At 51.2% G+C, this 17406-nt stretch overlaps 1 protein-coding gene across 1 annotated transcript in view; it reads right to left on the bottom strand.

Annotated features, from left to right (window-relative positions):
• Positions 1 to 17406, bottom strand: part of LOC121358501 (hydrocephalus-inducing protein homolog) — a 57671-nt gene that overhangs the window by 6562 nt on the left and 33703 nt on the right. The window contains 23 exon segments of the mRNA XM_041476732.1: positions 41 to 213; positions 319 to 478; positions 1704 to 1823; positions 1926 to 2110; positions 2532 to 2690; positions 3184 to 3933; positions 4203 to 4656; positions 6259 to 6385; positions 6845 to 7049; positions 7824 to 7966; positions 8202 to 8422; positions 8606 to 8753; positions 9198 to 9402; positions 9705 to 9803; positions 10278 to 10394; positions 10919 to 11158; positions 12025 to 12177; positions 12530 to 12712; positions 12800 to 12921; positions 13543 to 13679; positions 14631 to 14764; positions 15503 to 15708; positions 16219 to 16396. Coding sequence (XP_041332666.1) covers positions 41 to 213; positions 319 to 478; positions 1704 to 1823; positions 1926 to 2110; positions 2532 to 2690; positions 3184 to 3933; positions 4203 to 4656; positions 6259 to 6385; positions 6845 to 7049; positions 7824 to 7966; positions 8202 to 8422; positions 8606 to 8753; positions 9198 to 9402; positions 9705 to 9803; positions 10278 to 10394; positions 10919 to 11158; positions 12025 to 12177; positions 12530 to 12712; positions 12800 to 12921; positions 13543 to 13679; positions 14631 to 14764; positions 15503 to 15708; positions 16219 to 16396 — 4619 coding nt within the window.

Raw genomic sequence — 17406 nt, 5'->3', positions numbered from 1 at the left:
TCTTTGTCACAAGTCTTGGAGTGCTTTTGGGATGACTGACCTGTGCAGAAGCAGTTTGTCAAAAGACAGCTCCCGGGGGCTGACCTCCAGCTTCATGGGCACCCCATGGCAGCACAGGCTGAAGACCACTGGGTCTGGGTTCTTCCCAATGCTGCAGATGAGCTTGTCTTCCAGGAAGCCAGGGGAAGTGGGGTATGCCCAAATGGTCAGCTTCTGGACATGGCCCCACAGGAAGAAATCAAAAGAGCTCTGTGTGTGAGCAGGAGGAGCAGCCCCTGGGCACTTCTACAGCGCCTGCTCTACCTGCCCTTCCCCTACCTGCTTCTCCTCTGGTTTCAGTGTCATGCTGGGAGGGTCCAGAAGGAACGTCTCTGCTTCCCCAGCATTCTCAAAGGAGAACTGGACCTCTACATCCGCAGGGGAATTGTTGAGGATGGTGATATTCTCTGAGTTGCCAGGACAGTTCTGGGCCTTGTACCTATCCACAAAAGGGGAAAAGGCTGCAGAGGAGAGTCTTGCCTTTGCCACACACTGAGGAGAGCACCGTGGGCACCTGAGGAAGTGGCGCTGGAAGACTCTAACAAACAAGTGAGGGAAATGGATCCCAGTCAGAGGCATAGCAAGGGTCCTTGCTTTACTTTGGTGCCTTCCCCTGGACTTGGTGCCTCCACCCCAGAAGCCTGATGATGCTCAAGGCCACTTTGAGAGTTCTTAATACAACATAAATTCAAAGGTGCCTAGAAAAATAACAGTACACCAGACCCATGGGTTCTTTCCCCTTCTTTCTTGGGATGCCTTCCCTGCAGGGTATAAAGAAAGGGTTTTGGAAAAAGAGCTTAGCTAATCTCTTTCATGAAAGTCATGAAACTGCTTTAGATTTCATGGATTACCTCAAAGTCTGAGAAAGAAATATAAAGCATCAATTCCCAAGAGGAATGCAAAAAGACAACAAATTACCCTTCTCCCAGGTGTGGAAATGAGTTTGGAGTGAAAGGGTTAAAGAGGCAAACAGAAATCCCAGACCATCCATCAACCTGGCTAATGTCTTTTTTTAAAAACTTTTTTGATTTCATTTCCTTGGATTGTCAACATAGACCTAGCCCTCCAGAGTTCCTATGGAGACAAGAACTTAAATACTGTTAAAAAAACTGGTGATAATAAAAGTAGAAATACACAATAGCTTTGATGACAATGTGTTTAGGCAGAATTTATCCAGAAGTGGGGGATGCAACGTCATTACAGGAAAATATAATTCCTGCTGTATGTTCCCCTGACACCCATTGGCAGGTCAATCATAAAACCTTATTATAATTACAGATGAGCGAAAGGTTTACAAAACCATCTACAGAATAATTGCTTGATCAGGCTACCTGCAGAGCTCAAAGCATTTAAAAAACCACCATAAAGTTCATTTTCTAAGGGGTGAAGCTGAGATGAGGAGGGGGACAGAAGTTGCCCCCAAGTCCAAATCACCTTTGGACTGGCAGCAGCATGCAGCTCTGGCCACCAAGGCACCACTGGGTAGGCAGAGCAGCTCCTCCTAGGCTCATTTGCCTCTAATCTGTTCAAGTTCACATCTGTGGTCCTGCAAACCCACGTGTCTCCCAGGACTCTGCTGGGGACTGCCCTGGATTGTGCCACCAGGACAGCATGTCTCTCCAGGCGTGTCCAGAAAAGTACAAGGCCCAGCAGGGAGCACATACCACTCTCTTGATTTCCCACACAGCAGCGGTCCAAAGTGGAATTGCTTTGTGCTCTCAACATATTCCTTGAAGATGACTTCATCTTCCTCCACGGTCTCCCTCCACTGTGGAAACACCACCCTGGGCAGAGAAAGTGGGGAAGGATATGAGACACTTGATGATGGACCTTCTTTGGCAAGAGGACCAAGAAGCAGAGGCATCACCTCCTCCCGTGCAGCTCACCTGAGGAATTCTGTGGGGCTTGAGGCACTTTCCAGTGTACTTTTGAATCTTTTTGCAGAGGAGACCCGGGGACTTTCTGTTCTCTGTGTGGAGATCTGCTTCTCCAGAGAGTTGTCTCTGCTGGCTGCTTTAGCTGTCTTTGGTCGGCCCTTGGCAGAACTGCCCCTTGCATGTGGGGCCTTGGTCTAAGGAGAAAAGGGAGGGAGAGGTAAGCCCTCAGACATCCCCATCCTGGAAAGCAAAATGGGGGTTTGTTCACCAGCAGAAGAGAGAATAAATAAATAAGTCCACCTGCCCATGGACTTGGTCTTCCTTATTGGTTGTTTTGCCTAGGACACCCCTTCTCACTAAGGACTCTTTCCTCAAAGGAAGTTGATGGTTTTAAGTGATTTTTTTGCCTCTTGTCTTACAGAACTGCTCTGTCTCCAGCAGAGCTGTCTCTTTTGTCCCATCCCTGACAGAAAGGAGACCCGCAGACATGGGGCCCCATCACATCTTTACTACCTCTCCACAATGCTCCCTTTCCATCCAACCTGTCTCCCATGCCCCCATCTAGCCTGGTCCCCGCCCTGGCACCTTCAGTGCTGGCACCACTGGAGCACCCACCAGATTGTCTTCCATGGCAGCACCTTCAGGTGGCACAATGGTGAAGCGCCCCCCACGCTTTGCAGAGCCCAGCCTCTTCACTGGGTACTCGACTATGGAGAGCACAGCAGCAGGGGGAAGGGGAGGGCCGTCGGGATACAGTTCCAGATATTTCAGCATCTAAAACAGAAGACAAAATCCTGTTTATACTTCTGTCACCTTGATCCTCACAACTCCTTCTTTAAAGGCACCGAGCTTTTGGCAGTGGGGTTTTTGACATATATGAAGTACAAGTGCTTTGTTATGCCCAGTGGGGTGAGCAGGCTCCAGAGCAGTTGCAAGAGCTACAACCAGAGCCAGATCAAGAGAGAAACCTCTCCCGAGTGACTCAGCTGAAGAAAACAATGACTGTGAGCTGCCCTGTCCTGGGACCATTTATGACCATTTCCAGGCTGGGAGACTCTGAACAGATGGGATACTTGTACACAGAGCACTCCCACTTTCTGCCCATCTGAGGGATGGTGATAACCTCCCCATTCACATAGATGACAGTCATTGTGGAACATCATCAGGGGCCTGGACAACGCTCTGTGCCATTATCACCTGGGGGGACACAATGCTCCAGGGCCCACAACCACAGCAAGCTCAAGATATGAGCCTTGCAGTGTTTTACCTGGTCTTCCGTTGGCAGTTTCCCATCCCTCAGGATCTCCTTAATCATGGCCTTCGGATCTGTGACCTGGATGTCCAGGCACGGCACCCCGACGTGCTCGTCTCTGACAGCCCCTTCTGCAACTTTGCTTTGAGTCCCCTGCTGACATAACTGAAGACTCCTTTGGCCTCCACGTTTGTGTTCAGGCTTCTCCTGAGGCTTACTGGTCTTCTGATCTTTGTTTTCAGCTGAAGGCTGGGACTTGTTTCCCTTTTGGATCACAGGTAACTGCACGGTACCCTGAACCCTGTCCCAGTAGGAGAAAACCTGTGCGATGTCCTGCTGTGATGACTCATAGATCTGAAATCTCAGGATCAAGTTCTCCATCTCAGCTGGGTTCTCTGGGATTTCGGCTTCTCCCTGCTCTGGGGCTTTTGTTTCCCTCTTCTGTGGGGCTTTGGTTCCTCTCTTCTTTGGGGCTTTGGGTGCCCCCTTTTCTGTGGCATTGGGTGCCCTCTTTGGGGCTTTGGGTGCCCCCTTCTCTGGGGCTGTGCTTTCCTTCCTCTCTGGGGTTTTGGTTTCCTTCCTCCCCGGAGATTTGGTTTCCTTCTTCTCTGGGATTTTTGTTTCCTCCTTCTCTGGGGCTTCGGTTTCCTTCTTCTCTGGGATTTTTGTTTCCTCCTTCTCTGGGGCTTCGGTTTCCTTCTTCTCTTGTTTTGCAGGCTGCTTCCCCAAGGAGGCTTCGGTTTCCTTTTTCTCTTGTTTTGCAGGCTGCTTCCCCAAGGAGACACCCTTCATTTCCTTCTTCTGCTTCTCTTCCTCCTTCCGCTTCTCTTCCTCCTCTAAGGCTTTTGCCTGCTCCTCAAGCTTTTCAGAAAACCGCTTCAGCTCCCTTCAGCTGGGTTCTCTGGGATTTCGGCTTCTCCCTGCTCTGGGGCTTTTGTTTCCCTCTTCTGTGGGGCTTTGGTTCCTCTCTTCTTTGGGGCTTTGGGTGCCCCCTTTTCTGTGGCATTGGGTGCCCTCTTTGGGGCTTTGGGTGCCCCCTTCTCTGGGGCTGTGCTTTCCTTCCTCTCTGGGGTTTTGGTTTCCTTCCTCTCTGGGGTTTTGGTTTCCTTCCTCTCTGGGGTTTTGGTTTCCTTCCTCCCCGGAGATTTGGTTTCCTTCTTCTCTGGGATTTTTGTTTCCTCCTTCTCTGGGGCTTCGGTTTCCTTCTTCTCTGGGATTTTTGTTTCCTCCTTCTCTGGGGCTTCGGTTTCCTTCTTCTCTGGGATTTTTGTTTCCTCCTTCTCTGGGGCTTCGGTTTCCTTCTTCTCTGGGATTTTTGTTTCCTCCTTCTCTGGGGCTTCGGTTTCCTTTTTCTCTTGTTTTGCAGGCTGCTTCCCCAAGGAGACACCCTTCATTTCCTTCTTCTGCTTCTCTTCCTCCTTCCGCTTCTCTTCCTCCTCTAAGGCTTTTGCCTGCTCCTCAAGCTTTTCAGAAAACCGCTTCAGCTCCCTTCAGCAAACAAAAATAGAAATCATCACTGAGAGTCACCATCAGAAACTTGGGCTCACTAGTCCTGGCTGGCCCTGCACTTCATTCCTTATCCTAAGGCCAGGCAGAATCATGAGACCATTTCTGTGGATTTTCCTCAACCCACAGAGGTTGGGAACATCCCAAGTGAGAGGATTGGTGGAAGGGGACCTCCAGGACCAGCCAAACATAAGCCTTGCCATCATAAGGTCTCAACTATGCAACCTCCCCCTTAAGGCACACCCAGACACCTCCAGCCCACTGCCAAAGGCTGATCCACCAGCTCTCTGCGCTGATGCCTGAAAACACTCTTCATCTCTTGTTTTCCCAGTTTAAAGCAGATCACAGATTGCTAACATCAGCTTATCGCTACTACAATTCTCACTCAGCCCCCTTCTCTGTGGGCATAGCCTGCTCCTTAATGAGAATAATCCCATCAGTCAGAAAGCAAAGGCTGCAGGAACTCCTCTCCTGTAAGACAGGCTCTTGTCATCCAGATTTCCTGCTGGAACCCAGCTGTGACCAAGCACAGTGCTGGGTCTAGTGCTGTCTGCCATGAAAATGATTTGAAGCAGCCTCGTCCATCTCTTCCCCATGAAACCAACCTCAGCCTGGGCTGAAAGGAGTCCTGATACACAGGCTTGCTTTAAGCAGCCTCCCCCTCCCAGCTCCACACTTTTCCTGTGAGTCCTGAGCTGGGCTGACTTGCTGGAGCAGAGCTTGCCTACTGCTGCAGGTGAAGGGGAGCCTAAAGGACGTGAGCTTTTATGGGTGGTGTCCCACCATAAGGAGAATCCTGGCAGATCAGCATTGCAAGGACTTCACCTGTGGCAGGACCAGGACCCAAACCACAATCCCACTGTTTTGCTGAAGAAGGGAGATGATGAAGAAGGTGCGAATCAACATCATGGACTTGAAGAGACTTCTACAGGCAGTGCCAAGGCAAGCCCAGAGCCCAACTCCCTGCAGACAGCATCTAAGCTGGGAGGGCTCACTACTAAAAGAGAGAAGATGATGTTCTGTCTCAACAGAAGAAGGTCCTTCCTCTCTTGGGAGCCAGGGAGATAAGAGAGTGGCCATTCTTGTGTTGCTTCTGGCCTTTGCTATCAAATACCTCTGAGCTCAAAGTCCTTGAAACAGGGGGAAATGGGTATTCACATGCCCTCTGAACAGAGAAAAGCTGTGAGACAAGCAGAGAAGAAGGAAAAACAAAATTCTTATCTCTTTTGCTGTGCTGAAGTGGAATGCAATATAGAGATTGTTTACCCAAAGTGAGGATGTTTGTTCTCTTGGCCTATAAGGGCCAAGAGTTGTGTGTGCGTCAGACTGTCACGAGACAGTCACAGGATAATCAAAGACAAGTGCAGTTTGGTGCAGTTGTGGGCAAGGGTGAGTGCAAGGCAGATTCACTTTAGATGTAATGTATATAGTATAGAATAATAAAGTAATTATTTAGCCTTCTGATAAGACGGAATCCTCCTCGTCATCTTCTCTCCCTCACGCACATCTCAGTAACCTGTGCAGTAACAGGGAAACCCCCCAGGGACAATACCCTGAGCAGTAACACATGGAAGGCTTACTCACCCCTCTGTCTGTATACTCTTCCTTTCCAGTAATGTTTTATCCACTTCTGCTTTCTTCTCCTCAGGGAGAGCATCATACTTGTCCTCATCCTTTTGCAAGACATTTTCTATGTTTCTCTGCATAGCTTCTTCCTGCTTCAGTTCTTTGGCATGAACCAGAGGAAAAACAATGAGTGACTGCAAGCAGAGCTGGGTGCTCTGAGCCAGCTTCAAGGATTCAGAGATTTTCCCGACCCAGTCTATCATACCAGGGGACACTGGGGAGCTCATATCCCTGCTCCAAAATACAGACAATCCCCCAAACTATGGCTGGGCAGTGTGGTTCCTGGGCTTTGCCTGGCTTAAGTGCACCAAGTCTGAGGACAGTCGTTTGTCACTGAGTTAGAGCAGCTGGCACTTGTGCCCAAGATTTAATGTTAGAGATGAAGGTGAATCTTTAAACCTCAGATCTCCTGTAACTCTGAGATGAGTGCTAGTTACACTGAGGCAGAAGATAAAAAGATTTCTTACAAGCTCTGATGCAAACTCAGATATGCAGTGATAAGGCTGAGGGCTTGAGAGAGAAGATTTGAGAGGAGACATCTCACCTTCCTTCTTTCTTTCAGCTTCCTTCCTCTTCCTTTTAGCTTCCTCCTTGGCTTTCCAAGAAGCATAATCCTGATGCAGGTTCACCATGTAGATATGATGACAATTCTTGACAGCTTTGAGTATGCAGAGCAGAGAAGATTCCAGGCTGCTTGCAAAGAGGCTCTCCAAGCCATCAAAGATCACTCCCTTGGAGCAGTCTTTACACTGTGAATAAAGGGAAGAGTAAGTCAGTCATTGCACACAGGGGGCTGGCAGCTGCACAGCAAACCCCGATGGCACCAGCTATCCTTGTTCCAAGTGCAGTAGCTAAGAGCAGCTTGGATCTGTCCTTAGGCTCTGCCAACTAAGGGCAGCTGCAGCTTGCCCCAAGGTTCCCTGCACACAGTCCAGGGTCCTCCAGCAGCATGTACACACAACAATCCCTCGGTACTGCTGCACTTCACACCTCCCTGAAGATGGGTCAATGCCCAGGTGGCGCATGACAGCCCGAGAGATAGGATTCCCAGTCATTTTCACCATGGGCTCGGGATAGAATTCGACAGTCCTGTGATATGCTGCAGTGCAAAACAAGGGGGAAGAGTCAGCCTCCTGCCTTTGATCCTCATCATCCTCCCCATCTCCTCAGATCCCAGGAAAAGAGACTTGGTGAAAGCAACATGAGCTTAGCTGGGGGCTCCAGGGGATGGTCCTGGAGGGCCCATCCCTTGGCCAGCAGACACCCAAGCTTGCAGGCCCCAGTGCAGCCTCCCAGCATGTTGCCCACTGTCTGCAGCCACACTAGCCAGGACTGCACTTTGCCAGCAAACCATTGAGAACCAGTGGAGTTGTCTGCCAGAGCACATTCCCAGCCCAAGTCATGGCACTATGGACCCACATACCAGGCCCTGGCTGGCACAGAGCCTCCACTGTAAGCAGTCCCTGCTCATCTCAAAGACAATGAAAAGGTCCCAGGCATCAACCAGGGCAGATCATGTTTACCCTTGTGTCCTTTATGTTGGGTTTGCTGGCTGGCTCCTTCTTCTTTTGTGCTGGAAGGTTCTTGCCTTTGGCATACTTCTTGTTGATTTTTTCCCCAGAGGCTCGTTTATTCTTGGTCTGAGCAGCAACCTGAGGCTTTTCACCTGCACAGGGGACAGATGGTTGAGGGGGCCTTTGTAAAGCAAGCAGGCACCTATCCCTGCAACAGGCACAACTTTGGGCCCTGGAAGGAACATGGAACTTTTTCCCCAGTTGCTGCTAAAAGCATGGGCTTTCCCTGGAGAGCAGGGTGACAGAGAGTTCAGGGTGGATGGACTGGACTCCCAGCTGTGACCACAGTCAAAACAGACACCGCCAAACCCTCACTGTTTTTCTGACCTGCTGCTGCCTTGCCCATGGTCTTGCCCATGACGTCAGCCTCAGCCCTGGCCTTGGCTTCTGCCACGGCCTTGAGCTTTGCCTGTTGAGCCTCTGGCCTCTTCTGTGCTTCATAGTCCTCCAGCACCTCTGGGGGCAGCGTCTCACCCACGGCACGTGGAGGCATCAAAAAGTTCTTTTGGTGCTTAGACCCCACTGCCATCTGCTGGGCACTGGCAGCACTGTTTCCCAGAAGCAGCTCCCTCCCTGCTTCTCTTACCAGCAGGTAAAAGCACACCATCCCATACTTGATTTTAAAGCCAGCACTATGTCCCTCCTAACAACTGTGCATGCAGGTGATGCTGCTCGCACAGCAGTTCCCCTGCGGATCAAGCATTTGTCCTCCAGGAACATTGTTTCCATACACTGCACCCATCCTGCATATACTCTTCCTTTCCAGTAATGTTTTATCCACTTCTGCTTTCTTCTCCTCAGGGAGAGCATCATACTTGTCCTCATCCTTTTGCAAGACATTTTCTATGTTTCTCTGCATAGCTTCTTCCTGCTTCAGTTCTTTGGCATGAACCAGAGGAAAAACAATGAGTGACTGCAAGCAGAGCTGGGTGCTCTGAGCCAGCTTCAAGGATTCAGAGATTTTCCCGACCCAGTCTATCATACCAGGGGATATTGGGGAGCTCATATCCCTGCTCCAAAATACAGACAATCCCCCAAACTATGGCTGGGCAGTGTGGTTCCTGGGCTTTGCCTGGCTTAAGTGCACCAAGTCTGAGGACAGTCGTTTGTCACTGAGTTAGAGCAGCTGGCACTTGTGCCCAAGATTTAATGTTAGAGATGAAGGTGAATCTTTAAACCTCAGATCTCCTGTAACTCTGAGATGAGTGCTAGTTACACTGAGGCAGAAGATAAAAAGATTTCTTACAAGCTCTGATGCAAACTCAGATATGCAGTGATAAGGCTGAGGGCTTGAGAGAGAAGATTTGAGAGGAGACATCTCACCTTCCTTCTTTCTTTCAGCTTCCTTCCTCTTCCTTTTAGCTTCCTCCTTGGCTTTCCAAGAAGCATAATCCTGATGCAGGTTCACCATGTAGATATGATGACAACTCTTGACAGCTCTGAGTACACAGAGTAGAGAAGATTCCAGGCTGCTTGCAAAGAGGCTCTCCAAGCCATCAAAGATCACTCCCTTGGAGCAGTCTTTACACTGTGAATAAAGGGAAGAGTAAGTCAGTCATTGCACACAGGGGGCTGGCAGCTGCACAGTAAACCCCGATTCCCCAGGGCACCAGCTATCCTTGTTCCAAGTGCAGTAGCTAAGAGCAGCTTGGATCTGTCCTTAGGCTCTGCCAACTAAGGGCAGCTGCAGCTTGCCCCAAGGTTCCCTGCACACAGTCCAGGGTCCTCCAGCAGCGTGTACAGACATTCTCCTCCTCCTCCTCTCTGAGTCGTACCTCAGTGCCTGTCTCTCCGGAGCCGGAATGTCTCCTTTTCCCCCACCCCACACACCTTCAGCCTCTCACTGAGGATGTCCACCAGCAGGTCCTCAGGCAGCACACAGCTCAAGCAGTTCAGCTCTTCCCCACGACTGCTGATGATGTTCAGCTGCTGCGGTGCAGAAGCAGTGGAAACTGTGAACTGTAGTGTGAACCATTGTAAGGAAAAGAAACCACGGTGGAAAGCCCTGAACAACTCCCACTGCTGGGCTTGGAGCTGGGGTTCCTCACTAATGGAGACTAGAACAACCCTGCAGGGCAGGCTGGGGGCTCCAGGGGATGGTCCTGGAGGGTCCATCCTTGGCCAGCAGACACCCAAGCTTGCAAGCCCCTGGTGCAGCCTCCCAGCACTTTGCTCACTGTCTGCAGCCACACTAGCCAGGACTGCACTTTGTGCCAGGAGGGCCAGCAAACCACTGAGAACCAGTGGAGTTGTCTGCCAGAGCACATTCCCAGCCCAAGTCATGGCACTATGGACCCACATACCAGGCCCTGGCTGGCACAGAGCCTCCACTGTAAGCAGTCCCTGCTCATCTCAAAGACAATGAAAAGGTCCCAGGCATCAACCAGGGCAGATCATGTTTACCCTTGTGTCCTTTATGTTGGGTTTGCTGGCTGGCTCCTTCTTCTTTTGTGCTGGAAGGTTCTTGCCTTTGGCATACTTCTTGTTGATTTTTTCCCCAGAGGCTCGTTTATTCTTGGTCTGAGCAGAAACCCGGGGGGCTTTGAAAAGCAAGCAGGCATCTTTCACTGCAATGGGCACAACCTTGGGAAGGAAGATGGCACTTTTTCCCCAGTCTGCTGGGCACTGGCAGCACTGTTTCCCAGAAGCAGCTCCCTCCCTGCTTCTCTTACCAGCAGGTAAAAGCACACCATCCCATACTTGATTTTAAAGCCAGCACTATGTCCCTCCTAACAGCTGTGCATGCAGGTGATGCTGCTCGCACAGCGGTTCCCCTGCGGATCAAGCCAAAGATTCGTCCTCCAGGAGCATTGTTTCCATACACTGCTTCCATATCCAGCATTCTCAGACTCAACAAACCCATTTTCTCTCTCCTCTCTTCCTCCCAACAACACAAACTATTTAGTTTAGGTCCTCCCACAGTAAGTCAGCAGAGATGGCTTTGCCCTGGGGATTGCCTCCATCTCCCTGGCACAAGCCTGGGAATGCTGGAGTGCTGTGAAGCTTGGGCAGCATGTACACGGGGATCAGATCTGCCTTCTCACCTTCTCCTCCTCAAGGTACTGCTCATCCAAATCCAGTGAGTAAAACTCAATGGGGAAGTTGCATGGGTTCTTCACCACCACTGTGGCCTCCACCCCACGGCTGTCCACCAGCACCCATCCCATCTTTAGTGCTGGGGGGCTGAACTCCAACCGTGGCTGCAGACCTTGTCCTGACAGGTGCAGCTTTAAGTGATTGCTACTCCCACGAATGTTAAGCTCCAGCTCATTCTTGTAAGACTTCTGAAAAGAGGAAAGTGCAGAAAACTCCTTCCACCAGCTCCCAACCCAGCCAGGTACAAAACTGAGCAATGCAAAACTTCCCCCTGCACCGAGCCAGGTCTGGCCTCACCCTGCAGAGCTCAGGGTACCAACTGCCCAGCAAGTTTCATAAATGTCTCCAGTCTCACATGGAGAACAGCCCAATGAGCTGTGCAACCTGACAGTGGGCATAGGTAACTCTCTGGAGAAAAGAGCTCATCTGGAGCATGTCTCTCATTGGAAATTCCTTTGGGAGGCTGTCCTTCCTTTTCTCTTGTTTGTGAGGTTACACTTATAGTCTTCCTGTCCTTAATGAGCCACTTCAGAAGGCTTTTTCCTTGTTAAAGGGGGAAGCAGTTCTGCCTGCTGCCCATGAGGAGCAAGCTCAATTCAGCTTTGAGGAAATATAAAATATTTGGGAAAGTGACAGGCGTGCTTCACCACCCCTAGAACAACAAACATGTGCCAAGAATGGCAGCAAAGGGGGCTATAAAAGAACCCCTGACTGAGCCCTTAAAATTCAATTTATTTTTTTTAGACAAGCCAGTGATGCACTTCAGCCATGTTCCCTAAGAGACCCAAGGACTGAAAAACTGCTGCTCTGAGTAAGCAGAAGTGGACAGTCATGGTGGGTTTCTCAAGCACTGGCTCTGGGTCCTTACCAGCATTTCTCCTTACCAGCATCACCTTCGTCTTTGTCTTTCAGCTCCATGGCAGCCTTGGTGCAGAGCTCCCGGGCACAGAGCCCTGCTGGGCTCCGTTTGTTGGCCATGGCCTCTTTCACCATGGTGTCAATGGACACATAAGCAGCCTTACAGGCCTCCCGGGCTGACACCTGCCAATCTCACCTCTTCCTTGGGTGTAAAATGGATTTGCAGATTCTGCCACCTTCCTGCAGGAAGGGTTCCTTTGGAGGGCTTCACTTCGAAGGGACAGGGCTCATTCATCAGTGCCTGGAGCTTCTTACGTACGGCTGGTGTCATGTATTTGTACTGATTGCTCTGGGCACAGAAACATTGTGTGAGGTCTCTTCGTGCTCTGAGACACTGATATAGTGCTGAGAGCACCCACAGCCAAACCAAGCGTGGCCCCCATAGCCTAGAGCTGGAGGGAAAACCTGTAGACAGGGCAGGCAGATAGCGAACTACTGTCCTCAGAGGAGGAGGAATGGGTGAAGATGGCAGAAAAACAAAGCATCCACTAAAAGCAAAGGTCCAGCCTTGATCTAGACCCTCAGAAGCTTCCTCAAGCTTGTAGACCCAAGTGCTCAGGCAGCCACAGGAGCAGAAAGCGCAAGAGTCATAAAGAAAACCCAGCCCAGAAGTTACATGTTCAACGTCGCCTGTGCTTTACCTTCAGAACAGACTTGATGGACCATTTGCAGGGTACTCGGAACCAATTGTAGAGACGGATTGTCTCAACCTTACACTGCCCAACAAGGATAGCAGAGAAGTGCAGAGTGGTCTTGGAGAGCTCGAGTGACAGTTCAGACACATTGGCACGGAGACGGATGTTATATGTGGGGCCTTTTGTCACCTGGAGAAGGACAGAGAATTCAGCGGAGGGCGCAAGTGACATCTGCTGCTGTGCCCAGCCTGCTGCCCGCCCCAAGAGCTGTGGTACCTCTACGGGCAGCAGCACATCCACGTCACCCCGTGGCTGCCGGGCACTTTCAAAGCGCACGTCAAACGTCTTGGTGTAGCTGTGGAGCAGGCCCTGCACCTTGTCCAGGTCCATGCTGAAACCTTGAAGAGATGAACACAAAGCAGCTGAGATGCATGAGAAACACAAAATGTGTCATAAGCATGTTAAGGCCTTACAGGCATCCTGGGAAAAGCCTGTCGTGCTGTGTCCTGGACAACAACTTAAGAGTGCACCTGAACAAGCCTCAGACACAGTGAGCCACTGTGTGACGGAAGCACAGCTTTGCCTCAAGACCTCTTTTGGAAGCCTCTTTTGATCCACCAGAGGATCTCACAGGCTGCTTCCTCAATAAAGGCTGAATACAAGTGCTGTGACAGTGTGAACTCCAAACAAAGCACTTCCAAAACACAGCAGACCCTGTTGGTTGGCAAAATAAACCCACAGTGTCCAAAGAAACTTGCTGCTCGTGGGAGCCAGGGGTGGAAGATGCTGAGAGGTGACCAGGGTGATGAGCCCATCTGGCCCCTGCACTGAAGCATTAGGGCAGTCACAGGCAGGCCAGGTCCCTGGCCATGGCTGGCCAGGAGAGTTCTGCCTCTAAAGCTCCCAGCAGGGGCACCGAGAAGAAAAAGCTAAAAAATCTCCCCAAGTTCAGTGGCTTAAGCTAAGCTGTCTGAGACAACTCCTTCAAGGCCACAGGAAGTGTCTCCAGCACTGTTTACCTGTGTCCTGCAGGCCAGACAGATCAACGTGGAAGGACACTGGCATCTGCCCAGGGTTGGTGATCTCCAGAGTGCTTTTCACAGTATAACCCTTACGGACAGCACCCATGTCCAGGACATACTCGGGCAGCTCAACTCTGCAGGGAGATTAAGGACAGTCCTTAAACCACAGCCTGGCTATGCATCCAAGTGGATGGACAATACAAATACAGTGGCTATTTCTTTGTTCACTGCTGTAAAAACTCAGCTCAAACCCATGAAACCCATGGCCTGACCACGTGGCAATGACTTTGGGAAGTCAGGAGGAGCGCAGGTCCTAGGTTGTATCAGCTACTAATGGTATCTGAAAATAAAATTAGTTTAAAATGGACACTGGCCACAGCTCCTCTGCCATGAAAACCCAGTGTAAGTGAGGACACTGGGCCTGCACTGGTCTCAATGAAACTGCTTAGTCTGGTGTACAGCCTGAGCCTGAAATTGCTTTGGGGCCTAGGAACAAGGTTTGCCTGCACAGGAAATCTTCATTGCTCTGCAACCCGATCACATGATCTGTTCTGCAGAGCATCTTCTTCCTGAATTGAAGCTCCCATGCTTGTGCTGTGTCATGATAGTGCAAAGAGATGGACAAAGCTACCTAGAAAAGCCCTGCCACTCCACCAGGGTTCAAGCCATCTGATTTTGGGTTTTAAAGGGTTTGCTAACATGTGCAGTTCCCTTCTTTTGTTTAGTGTCACAGCTGCACGGTTGGAACCAAGACATCAGCTGGGAGTTGTCTCTTTCAGAGCTAGTCAGCAGGGACAGAATTTATGCTGTCTGCAAGGGCTTGAAGGGGTGCACTGGGTCCCCCAGCTCTAGGGACAGAACCCCACACCTGTGGGGAGCTGAGCAGTCCAAAGCTCAGCGTGGTGCTGGGGAAGGGAGGACACTCTGCTGCTCACATGTAGCGTGCCACAGCCACCAGGACCTGACCCTTTCTGGAGTCCAGGCTATTCCCAGCTCTGCAGGCACAAGGAGCTCTCAGGGGAAGGGGACATGGCTGGGTGTTCCCCACGGGGCACCTGGAGATGGGGATGGGAGTCCCTACTCACTTGACAAGGTTCTGGCACAGCTGCTTGTCAGGGAACCTGGTCTTTGGGGGATGGGATGTGAACTTTTCCTGCAGCTCCAGAGCAGCCTTCTCTATCAGCATCCTCACCGTGTTCATCTGCAGCTGAGTGTTTGGCTGAGGAAAGGGAAGACAGTGGCTGGTTAGCAAAGATCCTTCCCAAAGCCCAGCTTGCACCTGAGAAAGGATCCCCCCCTGCTCTTGTTGGGAGGAGGTGTGGCTGTCTCCTGTCTCGCTGCTCAGTGTTTGTGACACCTCCTGCTCTCTTAGCCAGGACCTCATCTGGTCAAGAGAAGTAACTCCAGCATCTTTGCCTGCCCAGACACTGTTAGCAAAGCTGCTCTGGCCAGGCAGACAGACAAGCCAGGAACCTTCCAGAGCTCCAGATACTTGCCTGCCCCCAGCCAGTACCACGGCAGCTTGGACAAAAGCTGTCTTGAAAGGGAACTGGGAGCAAGCTGGTGCCTCTTGGAGATGAGCACTGCCAGCACAGCCCCAGGGCACAATCAGGCAGCCACTATTTGCTGTTTGGGTCTGTAAATCTGGCAGGGCTTGTGTTGGGACCAGTGAACTCCCCAGCAATGACCTGCATGTCCTTCAAAGTACCATCAGCTCTATCCCTGCATCATGGCCTTCATGATCTCTCCCTGGGGTAGCCAGGAAGCTGGTTCAGCCCCAGAAGAGACCATGACCACAGTGGCAGCCCTAGGGGCAGTGCTGAGGTGACACATGGTTCTAAGTGGGCAGGGAGGTCCCAGGTGCCATCAGGGTACTGGGGAGCTACTATGGGCTGCAAGGGGCTCAGGTGACACAGAGAGGGTGGCACGTGCCAAACGGGGCTGCAGCTGTTCTTACTGGAGTGTCAGAGCCAGGCACGCAGGGCTGCAGGTTCCGAGTCTTCGGAATCAGTTTCTTTGGAGTCTGAGTTTTTGGGGTCTGAAACGTCAAGGTCTCAGTCTTCAGGCTCTGAGTCTTCTTAGAAATGACTGATTTTTTCCTCTGACTGTATTGTTTTAGGGGTTTTATGGGCTGTTTCACTGGCTTCTCATATTTTTCATTTCCTGAAGGAAGAAAACATCCACAAAGAGAATTATGCCAAAGTGCCAGTCCCATTTAAGCTGGGAAGTCCCTGCCTCCCAACATTGGTTTCTTCCAGAAAGAAATCCCTCAAGCCATCTATGGAAAGTGGATGCTGCTGCTCCTCTCTAAATCCTCATGTTCACTCCCATCCATCTCCCTCCCCACAGAGGAGCATCTCATCCCCTGCAATGTCACACAAATCCAACCCTGCCAGAAGCCCTGCCAGCCTCTCTTACAGCTTTCCCAAGCCTTTCAGTCTAGCCATCATCCTTCAGGACCCTGCTAGATGTGCTGGCAGGCTCTGCAGGTTGGTTCCTGGGACAAAGTCCACATGGGATCCTCTGCTCAAGAGTCATGAAGAAGGCTTGACTTGGTCTGGGAGTCCTGCAACTCTCCAGCCTTGGTGAAGGTGGACATGAGCTGCCCTATGGGCATATGGTAGGGAACAAAACCAGAGGGGCCCTTCCTGGGGGCAGACAGGCAGTGCCCACCTTTGATGTTCCAGGGCAGGTTGACACTGATCATGGGAAAGGAAGCTTCTCCTTTCAGGCAGATATTTTCCGGGTCCAGGTCACCCACTGTAAGCTGGTAAGTCCTGCTGAACGCTCCTGGTAATCCTGGTAGGTAAGAGAATTCCAGCACTTGCTTCTCGCCAGGTGCAATGGAGCCCTGCAAGGACAGGAGAGGAGGGAGGGAATGCATCAGTGTTTGATGGGGATGGCTCAGGGGACAGACAGGCTGAGAACATAGGTTCTCATCTAGAAGAAACCATCAGACCACATCACCTTAGTGATAAACATATTACAGTCTCGGCTTTCACCAGACAGCCCGGCCCGGCCGCACCCCGCGGGACAGCCGGCCCTTCTGCCGGCGGATCGAGCCCGGCCCGCCGCGGCGGGCACACACGCTCGGTGCGGTTGGCAGCACAGCTGCTCCATTCCAGCGGAAACGCTCTGTCCCTCTTCTGGGTTACTCTCTCAGTTTCTCATTCTTTCTCTGCTCTCTTTTCTGTTCCCTCTCTGGTCGGGACCATGACCTTTCCTTATCAATAAACAGTTTTCAGATATAAACTTCCTGCGTTTGTGCCTTATTTTCATCTGAGAAATCCATTAAAAAGCATTCTCCTCTACTCCCCTTACAGCAGGACAGGACAGTGACCAACACACCTGTGCCTCCAGCTGGTGTCTGCCTCTGACAGCAGAGCCACCCACCAGCCAAGGCCGTGGGGGAGTCTGTCAGGAGAGTTGTTTGACTTTCTCTAGCCCTAGCAGAAATTGCTTACAGCCCTGTCTCTCTCATGGCTGGGTTTGGGGTTTTCCCCCTCTGACCTTTTCCCCCCCTTACACGCCCCCCCGCCTTTTTTTCCCCTTTAACACTCTCCTGGGCCACCTGACACAGGGCTGGGGTCAGTCACTTGTGCTACTTACAGTGGTGGGCTTGACCAGAAACACACCAGGCAGATGCTTGTCTGCAGGGCTAGGGTTTAGCACCCAGCTGAATTCAATCTTGCCACTGTTTGCCAGGATGACCTTGCTGTGATGAATTTCATTAAACATCTGGAGAGAAGGCACAGGAAAGGGAAGTCACAGACCCAGGCCTGCTGCTGGGAATCTCCTTCCTCTCTCCTGGGATTGAAAGCAGACACATCCTGGGAGCAGGGACCAGGGAGGAGATAGGGG

The sequence above is a fragment of the Pyrgilauda ruficollis genome, unplaced genomic scaffold (genome assembly GCF_017590135.1).
Source record: "Pyrgilauda ruficollis isolate IOZ18807 unplaced genomic scaffold, ASM1759013v1 scaffold391, whole genome shotgun sequence".
Classification (NCBI taxonomy): Eukaryota; Metazoa; Chordata; class Aves; order Passeriformes; family Passeridae; genus Pyrgilauda; species Pyrgilauda ruficollis.
The sequence above is the reverse complement of the archived record's forward strand: the minus strand, read 5'-3'. Positions and strand labels throughout refer to the sequence as shown.